This window comes from Geotrypetes seraphini, chromosome 2 (assembly GCF_902459505.1).
Source record: "Geotrypetes seraphini chromosome 2, aGeoSer1.1, whole genome shotgun sequence".
In the NCBI taxonomy this organism is placed as follows: Eukaryota; Metazoa; Chordata; class Amphibia; order Gymnophiona; family Dermophiidae; genus Geotrypetes; species Geotrypetes seraphini.
This window is the reverse complement of record NC_047085.1, coordinates 265,279,577-265,300,445: the sequence shown is the minus strand read 5'-3', so window position 1 is coordinate 265,300,445 and position 20,869 is coordinate 265,279,577. Positions and strand designations below refer to the sequence as shown.

At 43.9% G+C, this 20,869-nt stretch overlaps 1 protein-coding gene across 8 annotated transcripts in view; it reads right to left on the bottom strand.

Annotated features, from left to right (window-relative positions):
- The window catches only part of HMGXB4 (HMG-box containing 4), a 125,368-nt gene that overhangs the window by 35,159 nt on the left and 69,340 nt on the right, over nucleotides 1–20,869 (bottom strand). For all 8 annotated transcript variants that reach the window (XM_033929574.1, XM_033929569.1, XM_033929571.1 and 5 more), the window contains one exon: nucleotides 6,986–7,050. In XM_033929574.1, the coding sequence (XP_033785465.1) occupies nucleotides 6,986–7,050 (65 nt within the window). The remainder of the gene's footprint in view (nucleotides 1–6,985; nucleotides 7,051–20,869) is intronic.

The window sequence follows — 20,869 nt, the reverse complement described above, 5'->3', positions numbered from 1 at the left end:
AAGCCCTCTTGCCCCCCCCCGACTCCCCGACACGATCGGGGCAAGAGGGAGCTCAAGCCCTCTTGCCCCCCCGACTCCCCGACACGATCGGGGCAAAAGGGAGCTCAAGCCCTCTTGCCCCCCCGACTCCCCGACACGATCGGGGCAAAAGGGAGCCCAAGCCCTCTTGCCCCGCCGATTCCCCAACTCCCCGACAATATCGGGCCAGGAGGGAGCCCAAGTCCTCCTGGCCACGGCGCCCCCCTAACCCCACCCTGCACTACATTACGGGCAGGAGGGATCCCAGGCCCTCCTGCCCTCGACGCAAACCCCCCCTCCCCCCAACGACCGCCCCCCCCCAAGAACCTCCGACCGCCCCCCCAGCCGACCCGCGACCCCCCTGGCCGACCCCCACGACCCCCCCAACCCCCTTCCCCGTACCTTTCTGTAGTTGGCCGGACAGACGGGAGCCAAACCCGCCTGTCCGGCAGGCAGCCATCGACGGAATGAGGCCGGATTGGCCCATCCGTCCCATAGCTCCGCCTACTGGTGGGGCCTAAGGCGCCTGGGCCAATCAGAATAGGCCCGGGAGCCTTAGGTCCCTCCTGGGGGCGGGGCCTGAGGCACATGGGCCCAACCCGACCATGTGCCTCAGGCCCTGCCCCCAGGAGGGACCTAAGGCTCCCGGGCCTATTCTGATTGGCCCAGGCGCCTTAGGCCCCACCAGTAGGCGGAGCTTTGGGACGGATGGGCCAATCCGGCCTCATTCCGTCGATGGCTGCCTGCCGGACAGGCGGGTTTGGCTCCCGTCTGTCCGGCCAACTACAGAAAGGTACGGGGAAGGGGGTTGGGGGTGTCGTGGGGGTCGGCCAGGGGGGTCGCGGGTCGGCTGGGGGGGCGGTCGGAGGTTCTTGGGGGGGGCGGTCGTTGGGGGGAGGGGGGGTTTGCGTCGAGGGCAGGAGGGCCTGGGATCCCTCCTGCCCGTAATGTAGTGCAGGGTGGGGTTAGGGGGTCGCCGTGGCCAGGAGGACTTGGGCTCCCTCCTGGCCCGATATTGTCGGGGAGTTGGGGAATCGGCGGGGCAAGAGGGCTTGGGCTCCCTTTTGCCCCGATCGTGTCGGGGAGTCGGGGGGGCAAGAGGGCTTGAGCTCCCTTTTGCCCCGATCGTGTCGGGGAGTCGGGGGGGCAAGAGGGCTTGAGCTCCCTCTTGCCCCGATCGTGTCGGGGAGTCGGGGGGGCAAGAGGGCTTGAGCTCCCTCTTGCCCCGATCGTGTCGGGGAGTCGGGGGGGGGCAAGAGGGCTTGAGCTCCCTCTTGCCCCGATCGTGTCGGGGAGTCGGGGGGGGCAAGAGGGCTTGGGCTCCCTCTTGCCCCGATCGTGTCGGGCAGTCGGGGGGGGCAAGAGGGCTTGAGCTCCCTCTTGCCCCGATCGTGTCGGGGGGACCAGAGGGCTTGAGCTCCCTCTTGCCCCGATCGTGTCGGGGGTGCCAGGGACCACACGGAGTCACCCACCGTACCACCCGATTCGGGTAAGCGCAGGTATCGGTGGGTGGCTTATTTACGGGGGGGTGCCTTATTTTACATTTTTTTCTAAAAAGGGGGGGCTGTCTTATTTGATGGCCCTGCCTTATCATCGGGGAAACACGGTAGAAAAAAAAAAAAAAAATGAACAGTTAAGTCCCAGTTTTTGCCGCTGAGACTCTGCCCTCTCACTGTAAAATTAGACTCTACTTAGTCTGTCTTTAAATTTAAAAAATGTGTGTTGTTTTAAAAAACAATTATGTTTTTAGATGTATCTAAATAAAAATAATAACCAAAAATTTATCTTTTTTTATGTCATCTTAGCATATTTTATGCTGCAGAACGAATTATTTTGTTTTACATGTATTCTTATGGGAAAACGCGTTTCACACAACGAACGTTTCACATAACAAACTTGCTCCTGGAACGGATTAAGTTCGTTGTGTGAGGCACCACTGTACATTGCTTGCTGATTCTAAATTTTGCACAGAATTTCAAAATAAAATAAATGAATATTTTAGACTTAATGATTTAGAGGAAATTTCGATTGGAATTTTATGGGATGCTTTCAAAGCAACTATGAGAGGACAAATTATATCATATTCTGCATATAAAAAGAAACTGTTAAGAAAACAATATGTGAATTTGGAAAAAGAAATTAAGAATTTGGAATTAAAATTGGTTAATAAATGGGAACAGGAGACATTTATCAAGTTTATCAAGTTTATTAGGATTTTTATATACCGCCTATCAAGGTTATCTAAGCGGTTTTTACAATCAGGTACTCAAGCATTTTTCCCTTTCTGTCCCGGTGGGCTCACAATCTATCTAACGTACCTGGGGCTATGGAGGATTAAGTGACTTACCCAGGGTCACAAGGAGCAGCACGGGGTTTGAACCCACAACCCCAGGGTGCTGAGGCTGTAGATCCAACCACTGCGCCACACACTCCTCATTTCAAATATTGTTAAAAAAAAATGTGAATATAATGAAATTTCCTCTGGGTTAGTAAGGAAAGATATTTTTGCTCAGCAGGTAGTGTATTATGGTAGTGCAAATAAGGCTGGAAGATTATTGGCAAATTATTTAAAAGCAAAGAAAAGGAAGGAGAAAATAAGCATAATTAAAGATGAGTTAGGAAATTCTCATTCTCAAATTGGAAATATATTAAAACAATTTTTAAAATATTATAAGTCATTGTATTCTTCGGAGTCTTATTTAAATAAAGAGAAAGATGGGATGGATTTTTTGAGTTTAGTTGAAGGTCCTAAGGTTCCTGATCATATAAAAAGAAGTTTAGATAAACCTATATCATTAAAAGAGTTACAAATGGCATTGAAATCCCTTAGAGTTGGGACCGTTCCAGGTGGAGATGGATTTACAGTAGAGTTTTATAAAGAATTTCAAATTTCCCTATTACCGTATTTATTAAAATTATATCAGGATCAACTGAATAAAAGTTGTATATCAGGCACTATGGCAGAATCTTTAACTATTGTTTTGCCAAAGCCAAATAAAGATCCAACATTGGTTTCAAACTACAGGCCTATATCTTTAATAAATGTAGATGGTAAATTATTAGCTAAGATTTTAGCATTAAGATTGGCTAAAGCTCTTCCGCATATAATAGGAATGAATCTAACTGGATTTGTTGCTCAAAGACACTCTTCTAATAATACTAGACTGGCATTTCAGATGTATTATTTAACAAAACAAATTAATGATCCGGCTTTTTCGGTTTCACTAGATGCTGAGAAGGCTTTTGATCGTGTAGAATGGAGTTTCATGTATCAAGCTATGGAATGGTTTGGTATTGGATCCGGATTTATACAAATGATACAAGCATTGTACAGCTCCCCAACTGCTCGCTTATATATAAATAATAATTTTTCGGATGCTTTTAAGTTGCAGAGGGGAGTTAGACAAGGTTGTCCATTATCTCCTTTGCTCTTTGATATAGTTCTTGAACCCTTATTATTAGCTATTCGACAGGCAAAGGACATACAGGGTATTCCATGTGCTGGAGTGGAATATAAAGTATCTGCTTATGCAGATGACATCTTGCTTCATTTGAGGAATCCGGAAACAACAATCCCATGTCTACTGAAGGTCATAGATACATTTGGAAAATTCTCAGGATACAAAATAAATTGGACTAAATAAGAGATTTTACCTTTAAATGTGCATTGTACAAAAGGTATACTTGATACTTTCCCTTTTATATGGAAAGAGGATGGAATAAAATACTTAGGTATTTGGCTGAATAAAACACTTGAAGAGACAATAAGAATAAATGAAAAATTTTAATTACAAAAAGTTACAGAATTGTGTGAGCAATGGAATCCTTTACATTTGTCCTGGTGGGGAAGAGTACAAACTGTTAAAATGATGATTTTGCCTGTGGTTTGCTATCAATTGGGAATGATACCAGTGTTTTTTCAGGGGTCTTTCTATAAAAAATTAAATAGTATTCTGGTTAAATTTATTTGGCTGGGTAAAATTACAAGAGTGGCTTTAGTGTCTTTGCAAAGACCAATTAAGGAGGGTGGGGTAAATTTTCCCAATTTTTATAGGTATCATCAGGCCTATATCATGCGCCAAGGTATGTATTGGGTCCTCCCAGAGCTTTTGGAACAATTACCAGAGTGGTTAAGGGTGGAGAGATCACTTATCTTTCCACTTAGGCTTGATCTTTTGCTTGGTATAAAGGTGCCTAGAATACGTAAGGACAATAGAGTATTAATGGATACTTGGAAAACATTAAGGTTTGTAGACAAATTAACTACTGATTCTATTTTAAAATCGAAACAACAGACTATTTGGGTAAACTCCAAGATACAAATAGGCGGGTTTAAGGTTGTCTGGAAAGATTGGATTAAAGCAGGTATAAGATCATTAACGGAAGTAATTGATAATGATAAGATGCTTGAATTTTCACAATTGCAACATAAATATGGTCTGAATAAAAAACAAAGTTATAAGTGGTTGCAATTGAAGCAGGCTATTCAGGTGGGGTTCCCTGAATGGAAATCTTTAAATGATCATTACAGCTTAGAATTCTTATGTTTCCAGGCAGATTTTCTGGGTCACCAGGCCGCAAAGTGGTATAAAATTATATCTAATTATTTGAATAAGAAGCCTAAAAATGGATTAAGAGATATTTGGAGCATTGAGATTAAGCATCAGATTAATGCATCTCAATGGCCACGTATTTGGTCTTGGAGAATTAAAGGTACGATGTCAGCATCTATTAGGCAAACATGGTTCTTTTTGTTGCATAGAGCATTCTGGACCCCTACTAGATTACAAAAATTAGATTGCTCTAAGTCTAATAGATGCTGGCATTGTAAAATTGAAGTTGGAACTCTAGACCATCTTTTATTTTATTGTCCATGTATTCAGGCATTTTGGATATCAATATGGGATCAAGTTAATATGTTGATGGAGAGTCATGTGGCTTTATCCTATGACACAGTGATTTTTGGAATGTGTATGAGGGCCAAATGCCAAATATCTGCAGCAAACAATAAATTATTGTTGATTCTTACGGGAGTGGGAATTCAACAGATTGGAAAGACTGTTCTAGATTGAATTGTAATTTTTGGTGGAACTCAGTTTGTCATATGTATAAGATGGAAAGATTTTTTGCGATACAGAGGGGGTATTTTAAAAGATTTCAAGAGGTGTGGAGGCCATTAATTGAATATTATAACGAGTAAAGTTTATTCTTTTTCCTTAGGGGATAATATATAGAAATGGGATGGGATGGGAGGGATAGGGAGGGAAAAATATTGGAAAGATGTTGTTATGAAAAATAAGGAGATATATGTAATAGGATGGGATATTTATTGTTGTGCATTACTGGGTATAATAAAATGTTTAAAGTGTTTGAGGAAGAAGGATGGGGGGAGGGACAGATTTCATGTCAGATTAATTGTATTATCAAAAAGGGATGTATAATTATATATAAATTTGGAAGGAATATTTTATTGATATGGAAAAGGGTGGGAGGTGGGGGGGGAATAAAAACATGTATAATAATATTGTTTAAGAATGCCAAGTGTGTTATGTAAATTAATTGTAATAATACTGTACACTTGTTGAAAGAAATAAAAAGGAATAAAGATTTAAAAAAAAAAAAATAAAGTTGATTAGAGAAACTGATTTTCAGGTGATTGAAATTTGTGTGGGATGATAAAGAGTATATGCCAAGTATACAGGGTTAAACTCAATATGGATATGTTATATTGCAGCTTTAAAATACGCTAGAGAAGTGAGGGTTTCAGATGGTTATAAGATGAACCGTATATGAACCAATGGTCTTCTAAAATAAAAATTGTATTTTTATTTGATCTATAATTGAAAAAATGTGCTTATGTAATTAATCATTAAAAGTAGTAAGTTTCATGATATTTAGTAATTTTAAGAGATAAATTTTATCACTAATTATGTTTAGCCATGAAGTTATGTATTTTAAATAAGAGAGTTAATAACAATGAATTATGTAGTAATGAATTTATAATAATATATGCATTATATGAGGAATACTATTTATTTAAGTATTTAATAGGAAATTATAAGTACAATTAATTGGATATATTCACTTGAAGTTTTAACACAGTTTTGGGGTGTTTGTGTGCTTTAATAGTTTGAAACATGTTTTTGTTATATGCAGCGCTCCTTTAGAACCCTTAACAAAGCCTTTGTGTGGCGAAACGGGTCATGTCGGGCTGGCTAGTAATTCTGCATATTAAAGATAAGTTATGAATTACTGTGATATTGCTTTATTGAAATTTTGTTTATTGAGTGAATTAGCAACAGTAAAATTTTGCCAACACATTAAGGAGGAGGTGGTGATAAGGGTCAATGATTAAGATGCTAACCCTTCTAGTCTTAACATCACACATGTATGTGTCAAATCAAGTGGGTTTCTGAGACCCTTTACCCTCCTTTCCTACATATCACACTCTGAAGTGGGGTGACTTGTATGTGTGGGAGGCATTGTCCCTGCCCCTATTATCTCTGCTCCCTGGTTGAATTTCTAGCGGGGGGGGGGGGGGGGGAGGGGAAGGAGAATGCCAGCCACTCAAACTATTATGAAGGACCATTATGCCCTTGGGCCCAAAATCATGTCCACCCCTGGCCTACGTGAAAAACCACACTACGAAAAGAACAGTCAGGAGCAGGGGAAGGTGAATGGGAGTATGGAAAGGGGAATCAAGAGAACAAAGAGTGGCCAAGTGGTTAGAACTACAGCCTCAGTACCCTGTGGGTTCAAGCCCTGAATTGCTTCTTGTGACCCTGGGCAAGTCAGTCAATCCTCCAATGCCCCAGGTACATTAGATAGATTGTGAGCCCACCGAGACAGATAGGGACAAATGACTGAGTACCTGAATGTAAAAAATCCACTTGGCAGTTAATAGGCGGTATAACTAAAATAAATAAATAGCTATACAAGTGCATCACTGGGGATTACAGGTACTTGCCAGTTTTTCTTTCTCTGGGAGCTGTTTCCACACCTCAGCCAGCTTCTTGCTCAGTTCACCAAAATCTGGCAGTGAAAAGAATAAAGACATTAAGAAGGGAAGGAACTCAACTAGCCAAATAAATTTGGATACCCAGCATTCAACTTAGCAGAGAATTATCAGTGCATATGGTACCACATTAGACATATTTGATGTAGAAAAGTCCCTGTCCTAAAGAGCTTACCATCAAAATTAAAAGAGAAGAGAGCTAAATCATGATTTGCGTCAAAAGAAGATCCCTTGCTTTTAAGCAGCACAAGAACCTCAATCATGAAGAATGCTTGTTTGTCAACCAGGATTTTCAGCTTACTCTCATGACCTTGCTGTGACCCACTTACTAAAGAATGACATGGAGAACAAACTGGACATGTGGTATTCTGGGCATCTCACCTCACACAGAAGAATGAACACAAACTCTCCAACAGTGTACAGGAGCTGATGTACTAATATTTGTTAAAAAAAACAAATATGTACAATAACCTGTTATGTGTCCAACATCTTTTTTTTTTTTTTTTAATTCTTTATTCATTTTCACATCAATTAACAAATATATAATATGATATCTTATAATATACAAAATCACTTGTACATTCTTAACCATAAATCTCAAATACTTTAAATTACCCCCATCCCATCCTCCCAGCCCTCCCTATATCAATAAAATTCATTCATAAGAACATAAGAACATAAGCAGTGCCTCCGCCGGGTCAGACCACAGGTCTATCCTGCCCAGCAGTCCGCTCCCGCGGCGGCCCAAACAGGTCAAGACCTGTTTGAATCCCCAGAGGGGGTCCCCTTGCCACCCTGGTTTCCCATTTAAGTCATAGCTTCCCATCGAAGTCCTAACCCTCCAGTCTTGCACATGCACGACCTGGTTGGGTTTCTATACTTATTACCTGGTTAGCTTTCTATACCTGTGATACATCCCAGCACCTCTCTCAGTATCCCACGATCCCTTTATCCCTCAGGAATCTGTCCAATCTCTGTTTGAATCCTTGTACCGTACTCTGCCTGATCACTTCCTCCGGTAGCGCATTCCAAGTGTCCACGACCCTTTGGGTGAAAAAAAACTTCCTTGCATTTGTTTTGAACCTATCTCCCTTCAGTTTCTCCGAATGCCCCCTCGTACCTGTTGTCCTCTTCAGTCTGAAGAATCTGTCCCTATCCACCCTCTCCATGTCCCTCATGATCTTGAAGGTCTCTATCATATCTCCCCTGAGCCTCCTTTTTTCCAGAGAGAAGAGCCCCAGCCTATCCAACCTCTCGGCGTATGGGCAGTGTTCCAGCCCTCTTACCAGTTTGGTTGCTCTCCTTTGGACTCTCTCAAGTACCGCCATGTCCTTCTTGAGGTACGGCGACCAATATTGAACGCAGTATTCCAGATGTGGACGCACCATCGCTCGATACAATGGCATGATGACTTCCCGCGTCCTGGTTGTTATGCCCCTCTTTATGATGCCCAGCATCCTGTTGGCTTTTTTTGAGGCTGCTGCGCACTGTGCAGATGGCTTCAGTGATGCATCCACCAGCACACCCAAGTCCCTCTCAAGACCGTTGTCTCCCAACAATGCCCCCCCCAATTTGTAGTTGAACAACGGATTCTTTTTCCCTATATGCATGACCTTACATTTTTCCACGTTAAAGCGCATTTGCCATTTGTTTGCCCAGTCTTCCAGCTTGTCCAGGTCCCTTTGCAGGTCCTCACACTCCTCCCTGGACCTAACTCTACCGCACAGTTTGGTATCGTCTGCAAATTTTATAACCTCGCACTTTGCCTCCTTTTCTAGGTCATTGATGAATATGTTGAAGAGTAACGGCCCCAGCACCGATCCCTGTGGCACACCGCTCGTGACTCCCCGCCAGTCAGAATATTGGCCCTTTACTCCGACCCTCTGCAGTCTACCCGACAACCAGTGCTTGATCCATCTGTGCACATCCCCTCCCACCCCGTGGTTCCACAGCTTCCTAAGCAGCCTTTCATGTGGCACCTTGTCGAAAGCCTTTTGAAAATTGAGGTAAATGATGTCTATGGGTTCCCCATTGTCCTCCCGACTGCTTATTCCCTCAAAGAAGTACAGAAGGTTTGTTAGGCATGACCTTCCCTTACAGAATCCGTGCTGGCTTGTTCTCAGTAGGCCATTTCTCTCGATGTGCTCGCAAATGCCGTCCTTGATCATAGCTTCCACCATTTTCCCTATTAATGAAGTCAGGCTCACCGGCCTGTAGTTCCCGGGGTGACCCCTCGATCCCTTTTTGAAGATGGGTGTGACATTTGCCAATTTCCAGTCCCAGTTTTCCAATCTCCAGTTTTCAAGGATAGGTTGCAAACATGTTGGATTGTGCCCGCTATTTCTTGTCTTAGTTCCTTCAGAACCCTTGGGTGGATCCCGTCTGGGCCCGGTGATTTGCCGCATTTTAACCTGTCTATCTGTTTGAGGACATCCTCCTTACTTACCTCTATGTGCTCCAATTTTTCAGCCTGTTCCCCACTCATGAGCTCCTCTGAGTCCGGTATATTAGATGTGTCTTCTCTCGTGAAAACCGACGAGAAGAACGTGTTCAACCTCTCAGCTACCTCTTTATCCTCCTTAATCGCTCCCTTCCTATCCCCATCGTCCAACGGCCCCACCTCCTCTCTCACTGGTCGCTTCCCCTTAACGTAACTGAAGAATGCCTTGAAGTTTTTCGCCTCCCTGGCCAGCCCCTCTTCGTATTTCCCTTTTGCTTTTCTAACCTCTCGGTGGCATTCCTTTTGGCATTTCCTGTGCGTCTGGTGATTTTCCTCCGTTGGGTCCTTTTTCCATCTCCGGAAGGATACTTTTTTGTCATTTATTGCCCTCTTTACTTCTGTTGACATCCAAACCGGGTCCTTTGACCGCTTGTTCTTGCAGCCTTTCCTGAAACTGGGGACGTACATTCTTTGTGCTTCCTGCAGGGTGTCCCTGAATAGGGTCCAGGCGCTTCCTACAGTCTCCATCCTAAAGATGTTTCTGAGCTTCCTCCCCACCATTTTCCTCATAGCATACATAGTTCCCTTTACTGAAGTTGAGTGCAGTTGTTGCGGTCCTTCTTACTATGGGTGTCCCCCTTTCTAATGTGAATCTGATCGTGTTGTGGTCACTGTTACCTAGTGGTCCTCCCACTTCTACCTCTCTTGCAGGCCCCCCTAATCCGTTTAGGATGAGGTCAAGAGTAGCACCCCCTCGTGTCGGTTCCCTGACTAGTTGCTCCATGAAGCAGTCCCTCACAGCTTCTACAAATCTTGTTTCCCTAGTGCAGTTGGAGTGACCCGTACTCCAGTCTATCCCCGGGTAGTTGAAGTCCCCCATCACTGTTACACTTCCAGTCCCGCATTCCTGTCTCAGTTCAGTTTCCAAGTCGTGTCCGACTCCTTCTGGCATACCAGGTGGGCGATAGTACAGCCCCAGTTTTATGCCTGCACCCTTGTTTCCTGGCAATTTGATCCATAGTGATTCCAGCCCCTCTGCCTTCGTTGCCATATCCATCCCGACCGAGTAGATAGAGTCCTTTACATATATTGCTATGCCTCCCCCCCTTTTTGTGGGTCCTGTCCCTCCTGTAGAGCTTGTACCCCGGCAGCGCCACATCCCATTGATTCTCCTCTGTCCACCATGTTTCTGTAATTCCAATTATATCCAGGTCCTCCCTCTTGGCCATGACCTCTAGTTCACCCATCTTGGCCATGAAGTTTCTTGCATTTGCGTATAAGCACCGCAGGTCCCGTCGTTTTTCCTCCATCTCCGCATTTACCTGGGCCGCCTCCCCTTGAATTATGGGCAGTTCTCCTGTTTCCTGTGCTTCTGCTTTGCCATCAGCCTTTACCCTCGTAGCTTTCGGCTTCCCCACTTTCCCGCCACCCCACTTCCCCGCTTTTCCTCTGGGTTTTCTAGCCCTACCTGCCCCCTCTTGGGCTATCATCCCTTGAGCCTCAGTTTGATCCCCTTCACCTTGTGGCACCCCTATATTGCCCTCAGCTTTCGCCCTCGTGCCACCCAGTCCCCTTGTGTCTCCATGCCCCTTAGTCTCCTCCCAGCAAGCTCCCTTTACCTGATGTTTCCCTCGCTGTCTGATCATAAGATCCACCGGTCTCTCTACTTCCTTCTTGCAGTCATTCCGTTCAGCATCTGTTCTGGATACCGTTGTCCGAAGCATCAACATCAGATCAGCTGTCGGCTTTCCCCCTCTCCTCAGTTTAAAGCCCTCTCGATCTCCTTTCTCACATTGGCTGCCAGTAGTCTAGTTCCCGCTGTGCTCAGGTGCAGGCCGTCCCGCCGGTAGAGTTTACTCTTTCCCCAGAAGGACGTCCAGTTCCTCACAAAGTGGAAGCCCTCCTCCTGGCACCATCTCCTCAACCATGCATTCACAGCCTGGAGGTCTGCTTGTCTCTTTGCATCTGCTCTCGGTACAGGCAGGATCTCTGAGAATGCAATCCTCCGGGTACTCTGCTTCAGCTTTCGTCCCAGGACCCTGAACTGGTCAGTCAGTATGGCCATGCTGAAGTTCCTCCGGCTCACATCGTTCGTTCCGACGTGGATTATCACCGCAGTCTCCTCTGTCTCTGCTCCGTCCAGGATCCGCTCGATCCTATCAGTGATGTCTCGTGTCTTGGCCCCTGGGAGACAAGTCACTAGCCGGTCCTCCCTTCCTCCAGCTACGTGACTATCTACCTCTCTCAAGATCGAGTCTCCCACCACAATAGCAGACTTCCCTTTCCTCAGCAACCTCCTCTGTCTCAGGTCCGTGTCCTTGGTGTAGTGCGGCGTCTCTCCCTCGGGGTCCCGGTGAGCCGCGGTCTCCTCCTCTTGCGTGGTTCCTCCTCTAGGTCCTTCCCTGGTTTTGCCTTGTGGATCCTGGGTCTCGTCTGCCGACATCCGTCTGTGCAGCTGCTGGTCCTGGTCCTCCACCTTCCTATAGGCCTCATCGATGAATCTCTCGAGGTCCCTCACCTGGTCCACAATGGGGCCTGCTCCGTCTGTGTCCTTGGTTGACCAGCTCGTCTCCTCTGTGGTGCGCAGTCCCTCAAGTCCCTCCAGTTCCTGGACCCTGGCCCTCAAACTGCCAACCTCCATCCTCAGGTTTTCCAGTTCCTGACACCGACTGCATATGTACTCCCGCCTTCCCAAAGGGAGGTAGTCGTACATATTGCACTCTGTGCAGTATACCGGAAAGTACCTCTGGGATCCTTGGTCCTCCATCGTTCTCGTGAAGTGCTGATGTGCTCCTGCTGTGGGCCAGCCAAGGAGTTGCAGGGCGAGCTGAGCCTGGTAAGCACGTGGCTACGTGCGGCTAGAGGAGAGCGCTAGCAGAGGGCAGAGCGGAGGAGACAGCGAGGCCGGTGCAGGGAGGAGAACGAACCGGAGAGAGGGCTAGCAGGGCGAGAGAGGAGGAAGCAGGCAGCGGAGGAGAGAGTGGAGGCAGTGAAGCGGAGAGAGGAAAGAGAGGGCGGCGAGTGGAGCGGAGAGAGGAACTGAGTAGCAGAGCAGACCGGGAGAGAGGCAGACGATACACGGAGAAGGGAAGAGGCGAGAGTTAGCTCCGCCTACCCCCCGACGTCACCAGACTAACTCCCCCCATAAAAGGGGAGGAGCCAACGGCGCGCAGCTGCCTTGTGAGGGAGCCAGAAACGTCAAGTAATTCACTTCTTTTCTCTTCTTTTTTCCTTTTCTCTTTTTCTCTTTTCTCTCTCTCTTACCCACAGCAGGAGCAGATTCATATATATATTATATCCCTTCTTATTATAAAATTTCAAACATTTAAAGTTGTCTAATCATTTGAATATTCAATCAATGGCCCCCATATCTTTTTAAACTTATCATAATTCCCATTCTGTAAAGCAAGAACTCTTTCCATTTTATATGTATAACATACTGAATTCCACCAAAAGGTATAGTTAAGTCTTGTATAGTCTTTCCAATTTCTAGTGATGTGTTGAATGGCAACTCCTGTTAATATTAATAATAATTTATTGTTAGATATTGAAATTTGACTTTTAAATCTCATTGAAGTGCCAAATAAAATTGTGTCATATGACAAGGCAACAAAGTTTTCTAATAGCAAATTAATTTGGGGCCAAATTGATTTCCAAAAGGCATTAATACAATGACAGAAATAAATTAAATGATCTAAAGTCCCTGCATCCTTATTACAATGCCAGCATCTATTAGACCTAGAAGTAAAAGCCTCCAACATCTAAAAGTGTGCTATTAGTCATCATTATACTTATATATTAAAATATTAAGGTGCTGGCATAGGCCAAACAGGTTCACAGCCTGATAATGACCTTAGTCATTAGCACATTATGGTGTTTATTTTAGTAGCACTATTTGTGTCCTGGATGTCCATAAACCAGCACTTAGATGTCTATCATGCAGAGATATCTAAGTTCCAAATTTTACAAAGCCAGAGTATGGATGTCTAAAACTGAAGAATGTCCAAGTGGTATGGTCTGGGTGTGTTTTTGGTAGGACTAGGCCGCACCCAAAATATAGCAATGTTACCCACCTATAAGAAGGTGTTCTCCGAAGACAGCAAGCACATATTGCCACATCTGGGCAATGTCATCCACGGAACCCAGTATGGACAGTCAAAAGTGCCCTGTTACTTTAAATCTTTAGAATTGCCTATATCGCGTGTGTGCTGGTGCCTTCCTGACTGATGTCGGTTCACGGGACCTGCAGTTCAGTAAGATAGCAAAGAAGCCAACTAAGGGAGGTGGGAATGTTGTCAGAATATATGCCTGCTATTCTTGGAGAACACCTACTACAGGTAACTTTGCTTTCTCCAAGGACAAGAAGGCATAATATTCTCACATCTGGGACTCCTAAGGATCATACCTCTAAGAGGGTCAGTGTTAACTACCATGAACTTAGCAAAATGCAAAGGGATGGAGAGAAATTAGGTTCTTACCTGCTAATTTTTCTCTCTTTTAGTCCATCCAGACCGGCACAGAACAGGTGGAGACTGAGAGACAAACTTTTGGCTGTAGTATAAGTGGGCTGTAGTGTCCCAAGTACAATCAGTCTGATGAACAGTCAAGCAGAACTAAGAAACTAATAACTGTGAACTATAAACAGTAACATTACTCCCAGAAGGAGAAGAGCAACTAACAGAGAAATACTGTTGGATATTGATTAGAATAAAAATCTTCAAAAATGTCCCCACAGCTTGCCAGCTATGTCAGACGAACCAAATGCCGCTGTTCTTTTAATCTCCCTTAACAAACCAGACAAAAAGACACCACAGAAAAAAAAAAAGTACTGTTTGTGCAAAAACTCCAAATAAACTAGGGTCTCTACTGGTCTGGAGGGACTAAAGAAAGAAAATTAACCAGTAAGAACCTAATTTCTCCTTCCTTATCGTCCCTCCAGAGCGGCACCAAAGCAGTACCCATTCATGGCAGCCCTGAAGGGCTGCCACAAAAACACGCTCACCGAACACCACATCCTGATGCGCCTGAAAGTCTACATAGTAGTGTCGCTCAAAGAAATGAAGAGAAGACCAAACCGCAGCCTACAGATATCCATCGGCGGTACAAGAGAAGACTCAGCCCAAGAAGCTTCCTGACCCCGAGTGGAATGAGCTTTGATAAATTCTGGAACAGGCTTCTTTTGAAGAAGATCCTTTTGCTTGAAAGCTTGGGTATTGAAGTGACGAAAGAGGAGCAAACAGGCTTAGCAAAGCTATCAGTATGGATCTGCCGGAGACGGAGAGGCTGTCTGTGCTTCTGCAATCTTGTTTCCACTTGGTGGCTTCAATACCCAAGTTTTTCAAGCAAAAGGATCTTCAAGACTGGGAAATCACCTCCACAATACCAACAAGGGTCATTTCATAAATAAAGCACAGGTTGGCAACATTGGGGAGTGAATGATGCAACTGCAGTAAACCTTGTTTCACTTTCACTTCAGTGCTTGAAGCAGCAGGATGTGTTCTTAGGAGCTCTATAGTGTATATAGTGTGGCTGTGACAAATGTGGGAAATGGAGGCTGCAGGTGTCTCAGGTACTGTGTCTGTTGACGATCAGAGGTCGTACATTAAGATTGAATCTCTACGTGGCAAAAACCCGACAGAAATTCACAGTGTGTTATGTGAAGTTTGTAGTAACAGTGGACCGTAGTACAGTTTCTTGGTGGGCAACTCGTTTTCAGAGTTGTCGTGTGAGCATAGATGATGATGATGCAAGACCAGGAAGACCAAAATCAACAACCGATGAATGATGTGTGAAACTCATGGCTGATGCTCTTGAACAAGATCGTTGTGCGACATGCGAGGAACTTTATGAAACCACAGGGATTCCACCGACATCAGTATACCGAATTCTGACAAATGATTTAAAAAAGATAAAAATTTCTGCGTGATGGGTCCCCCACTTCTTGACTGCTGAACAGCAGCAGAGATGCCTGGACAATGCAACCATGTTGAAACAAAGATTAGACGTTGAAGGTCAGGCATTCTTGAATCACATTGTTGCTATTCGTGAAACGTGGATCTGGGACTTTGAGCCGGAGCTGAAATCACAGTCCAACCAGTGGAGAGCTCCATCTTCCCCACGACCAAAAAAATTTTGACGAGCTCAATCAAAAGTCAAACAAATGATAATTTTTGCTTATGATCATGAAGGCATCATCATCGTAGACAAAGTTCCATGTGGAAGAAGTGTCACGGCAGTGTATTATGATTGCTTGCAAAAATTGCGCAGAAAAATGCACAAAACCCGACCTCAGTTGCTCTTGGCTGGGCCACTCATTCTTCACGACAACACTCGCTCGCACATAGGGAACATCATCATTGGGAAAACTACGCGAATACAGCTGAGAGGTGTTACCTCATGCTCCCTACAGTCCAGACATGAGTCCATCAGACTTCGACCTTTTTCCAAAGTTGGAACAACCTATGTGTGGACATCGTTTTGCATCTCTGGAAGAGCTTTCTTCCATCGTTACCCGAGCCATTCGGCAACTGAACAAAAATGGTGTCTTAGATGAAATAAAGAAGCTTCCCGGACGTTGGGACTTGGTCATTGCAAAGCAGGGAGACTATATTGAAGGATTGTAAAGAAATACTTGAAAACAAAACACGTAAATTAAAAAAATAGAGTGCATTATTTATGAAATGTACAAACCGCAGCCTTACAGATATCCACCGGCAGAGGTACAAGAGAAGACTCAGCCCAAGAAGCTTCCTGACCCTGAGTGGAATGAGCTTTGAGAAATTCCAGAACAGGCTTCTTTTGAAGACGATCCTTTTGCTTTAAAGCTTGGGTATTGAAGTGACGAAAGAGGAGCAAACAGGCTTAGCAAAGCTATTATTTCGGATCTGCTAGAGACAGAGAGGCTGTCTGTGCAAACTTTCAGCATGGAGATTTCGAGGCTGAAATGCAGCAAGGTTTGGGAGGCCTCAGTATCATCATCTGAAATTGTTGACCATGTCCATGACCTGATTTTCACAGATTAGCGAATATTGGCTAAAACAATTGCAGAGACACTACAGATATCCAGGGAATGTGTTAGATGTATAATTCAGGAACAGCTGGGTATGCAGAAGCTGTCAGCCAAGTAGGTGCCCAAGTGTTTGAATACTGATGAGAAATGATGTTGAGTGGACACTTCCAAGTTGATTTTGCAGCATTTTCAGCAAACTAGTGCCAACACTTTGGAACGACTAGTTACTGTTAATGAAATACAGTTACATCACTAAGATCTTGATTGTAGAGCAATATTTCAGTGACTAGACATCAAAGTATTTTTTGGAAGGGTTACAGAAACTTCTGACACTATGTGCCAAGTATGTTGAACTTTGGTGTGAATATGGGGAATAGCTTGTAAGTTTCATGGCTCCATGTCATTCCCTTCTTGGTTGGGCTGAGAACTTTACAACACCCCTTTAAAATATTATATGCTTAACTTCACATTTCATTTTTTTGGAAACTAATCACTGTTATGCCTCCATATTCATAGGCGCAATGCATGTAGCCCTGGGCATAGAGAGCAAAACAGGTGGCATTTTATGTCGAGTGGAGAAGCGAATAGATCCATTTGAGCAGCTCGTCATTGTTGGAAGATGTCACCGAGGCCTGCAGGGGTCCACTCGTGCAGATCAAGTATCCTGCAGAAGGAGTCTGCCAGGATATTATGTTCCCGTGGAATATAGAATGCATGAAGGTCCACATGAGAGAGAGCATAGTTGTACAGACAGCAAGCTGCTCTGCAGAGAATAAGGGATTTGGAATTCCCTTGTTTATAAAATATGGATACTGGATTGCCTGACTGAATGAGACGGTTTCCCCACGAAAAAGCTAACGATGGAAGGTTTGAGTGCAGAAAAACTGCTTGGTGGTCAAAATACTACATCTCACTTACCAAAAGTTTGGAAACACTCGATCATACGCCCAATTCTTAAAAATGCTAAAGGAAAACCGGAGTGCTCAAATTATAGACCTATTGCCAATTTGCCATTTTTAGCAAAATTAACTGAAAAGATAGTCTTCAATCAGGTCTCAAATCTTACATCCAAATCAAACTGGATTTCGTAGAAACCATTCGACTGAACATTCCTTGATAGGTTTAACAACTTCAATACAATACATTCTTGACCACCATAAATCTGTACTCCTAATTTTGTTAGATCTCACAGTAGCATTTGATACAGTTGACCATCAATTACTTTTACTAAGATTAGCTTCAGTTGAAATCACCGTCCAAGAACTTGATTGATTTAAATCGTATTTCACACAACGATCTACCATACTCTTCAACAACTCCAGCTCTAAGACATTCTCTAATTCTTTTGGAATTCCTCAAGGATCGATTCTATCACAACTACTGTTTAATATTTATCTCGCTCCTTTACTGACTCTATGCCAATCCATTGGCCTCACAGTTTTTGCTTATGCTGATGATGTTCAAATCATTTATCCTATCGATACTGCAAATGACTCCGAAATAGATGAAATAAATAAGTAGTTAACTAAAATAAACGATTAGCTAAGGGAAAATATGTTTTCCCTTAGTATCTCTAAAACAAACTTTCTCCTCTTCCCTTGGAAGGATGGTTTACAATTAAACTCTCCCATCTGCATTGATAACATTGCTATTAACCAGGTTAATTCAGTTAAAATCTTATGTATAATTATTGACTCTAAGCTCACTTTCAGTGCTCAAATAGGTACTGTAGTTAGAAACAGTTTCCATACATTAAGAATGATCAGAGCACTATCTAGTTTCCTAGAACCTCAGTCATTAAATATATTAATTCACTCACTTGTAATGGTCAAAACTGATTACTGTAATTCTTTATATAAGGGTATATTACAGAAAGAAATCCGACGTCTTCAAATCATTCAGAATGTAGCTATTAAGGTTATTACAGGATCTAAAAAATATGATCACGTTACTCCGTTGTTGATAAAGGCACATTGGCTTCCTATTCCCCACAGAACATATAAACTCACCCTGATAATATTTAAAAACACAGAAAACGAATGAACCAGCATTTCTCGATAAATTGATTACTCCTCATGAACCATCTAGGACACTTAGATCCTCAAATCAACATCTTATTTTTGTACCCTCATTGAAAATAATCAGCACTCGCCGTACAACAATATTTTCTGTAACAGCCCCCACAATCTGGAATTCTCTACCTTTACACATTAGATCCGAAACTAAATTTAGAGAAATTCAAAGGCGCTTTAAAATGAACTCTAGATACTCTTTCTGCTTAAAGATATCTAGTGACGCCAAGTATCCTTTATGTCTCTCCTACTCGCCTTGTCCTGTCTTTTTTCTTTTTTTTTAATAGAATCTTAGCAGCACAAAATGTGTCTTCCCCTTCCTTTTGTTTGTTCCTTATATTTTTCTTTTCTTAACTTTATTGTAGTTCCTTCCTCCTTTCCATGTATAATCTGTATGGTTTGTCTTTAATTTGAAGATATCTGTGTTTTAAACTACTGTACTCCATATTATTATCAATATTGTACTTTTGTCTAGAATTTTGACAGGCATGTAATCAGATTTTAAATAAACTATGAAATTCTTCGCTGGGTGACCAGTGGCCCTGCGTTTTGAGGTTGTCTAGATGCACCTCCCAAATTTGATTGGAAGCATCAGTGGGGAGGTTAGGAAAGACGGTGGAAACTGGGACATCTTCTGTGTAGGCAGGGAGAATGGATCTACCACAACAAGGAATTTTTTAATGTTGAAAGGTAGAGGAATCAGGTGTGATAGCGAGTGGAGACATTGACTCCAGTGAAGCTTGAGGTGCTACTGTAATGGATGCCTGTGGCGCATGCTGTACCAGGGAGAGTGAAGCTGCCATGTGGCCCAGTAAGCATAAGATCATTTGAGCTGGTACGGAAGTTGATTGTGTTTCTTGGTTTACCAGTGTGAGGATTGCCTGATGTCTGTCCCAAGGAAGAGAGGTTCATGCAGAGATGGTATCTGAAAGTGCTCCAATGAATGTGAGGGAACAAACTGGAGTGAACCTGGATTCCTTGAAATTGATTATGAAAACCAGTGTTTATGGTGTGTACACTGTAGTGTAAAAGGTGAGAAATAGATTGACCTTGAAATGGGCCACTAAGTAGCTAATCATGAAGGTACGGAAACACAACATAATGTCGTTGGGGTTTGTTTTTTTTCCAAATGTGCTGCTACCAGCGCTAGGCACTTGGTAAATACCTGGTTTGCTGACAATAGGCCAAAAGGCCAGAACCTTGTAGTGAAAAATACTTGCTGAGAAATCTGAAGTGTAGAAAAAAAACAATGGGATGGATGGAACGAACGTGAGTGTAGGCATCTTTGAGATCCAGGGCGGCTAACCAATCTTACTGTTTGAGGAGGGGAAAAATCAGAGGAAGAGATATCGTTCTGAATCCTTCTCTTGGTAGATAAGCAATGAGAAATCTGAAGCCAAGGACTGGCCCGAGTCCTTGGTGTTTGTAGGGAAGAGAAAAATCTTTTAAGTAAAACCCCTGATTAATCTGCAGAGGTGACACTTTCCCTATGGTACTGAAAAGAAATGAGTTAGCTGCCCACCCTCTAGTCGATTACGTTTGCCCCCAAGAGGCAGTCCCCTAACAGGGATCATCTGCCAATCTATCGTGAAGATCCACTCTAAGGTCTGTCGCCCTTAGTCACACCAAGCATAATTATATCAGAAGCAGCATGTGTTCTTGATATAGCACAGTTACTTACCGTAACAGGTGTTATCCAGGGACAGCAGGCAGATATTCTTGACTGATGGGTGACAGCACCGACGGAGCCCCGGTATGGACAATTTTAGAGTGATTGCACTCTAAGAACTTAGAAAGTTCTAGTTAGGCCGCACCGCGCGTGCGCGAGTGCCTTCCCGCCCGACGAAGGCACGCGGTCCCCAGTTAGGATAAGCCAGCTAAGAAGCCAACCCGGGGAGGTGGGAGGGACGCAAGAATATCTGCCTGCTGTCCCTGGATAACACCTGTTATGGTAAGTAACTGTGCTTTATCCCAGGACAAGCAGGCAGCATATTCTTGACTGATGGGTGACCTCCAAGCTAACAAAAAGAGGGATGGAGGGAAGGTTGGCCATTAGGAAAATAAATTTTGTAAAACAGATTGGCCGAAGTGTCCATCCCGTCTGGAGAATGCATCCAGACAATAGTGAGATGTAAAAGTATGAACTGAGGACCAAGTAGCAGCCTTGCAGATTTCCTCAATGGAAGTGGAGCGGAGGAAAGCTACAGACGCTGCCATAGCTCTATCTTTGTGGCCCGTGACAGAACCTTCCAGTGTCCGGCCCAACTGAGCATAACAGAAGGAAACGCAAGCCGCAAGCCAATTGGATAGAGTGC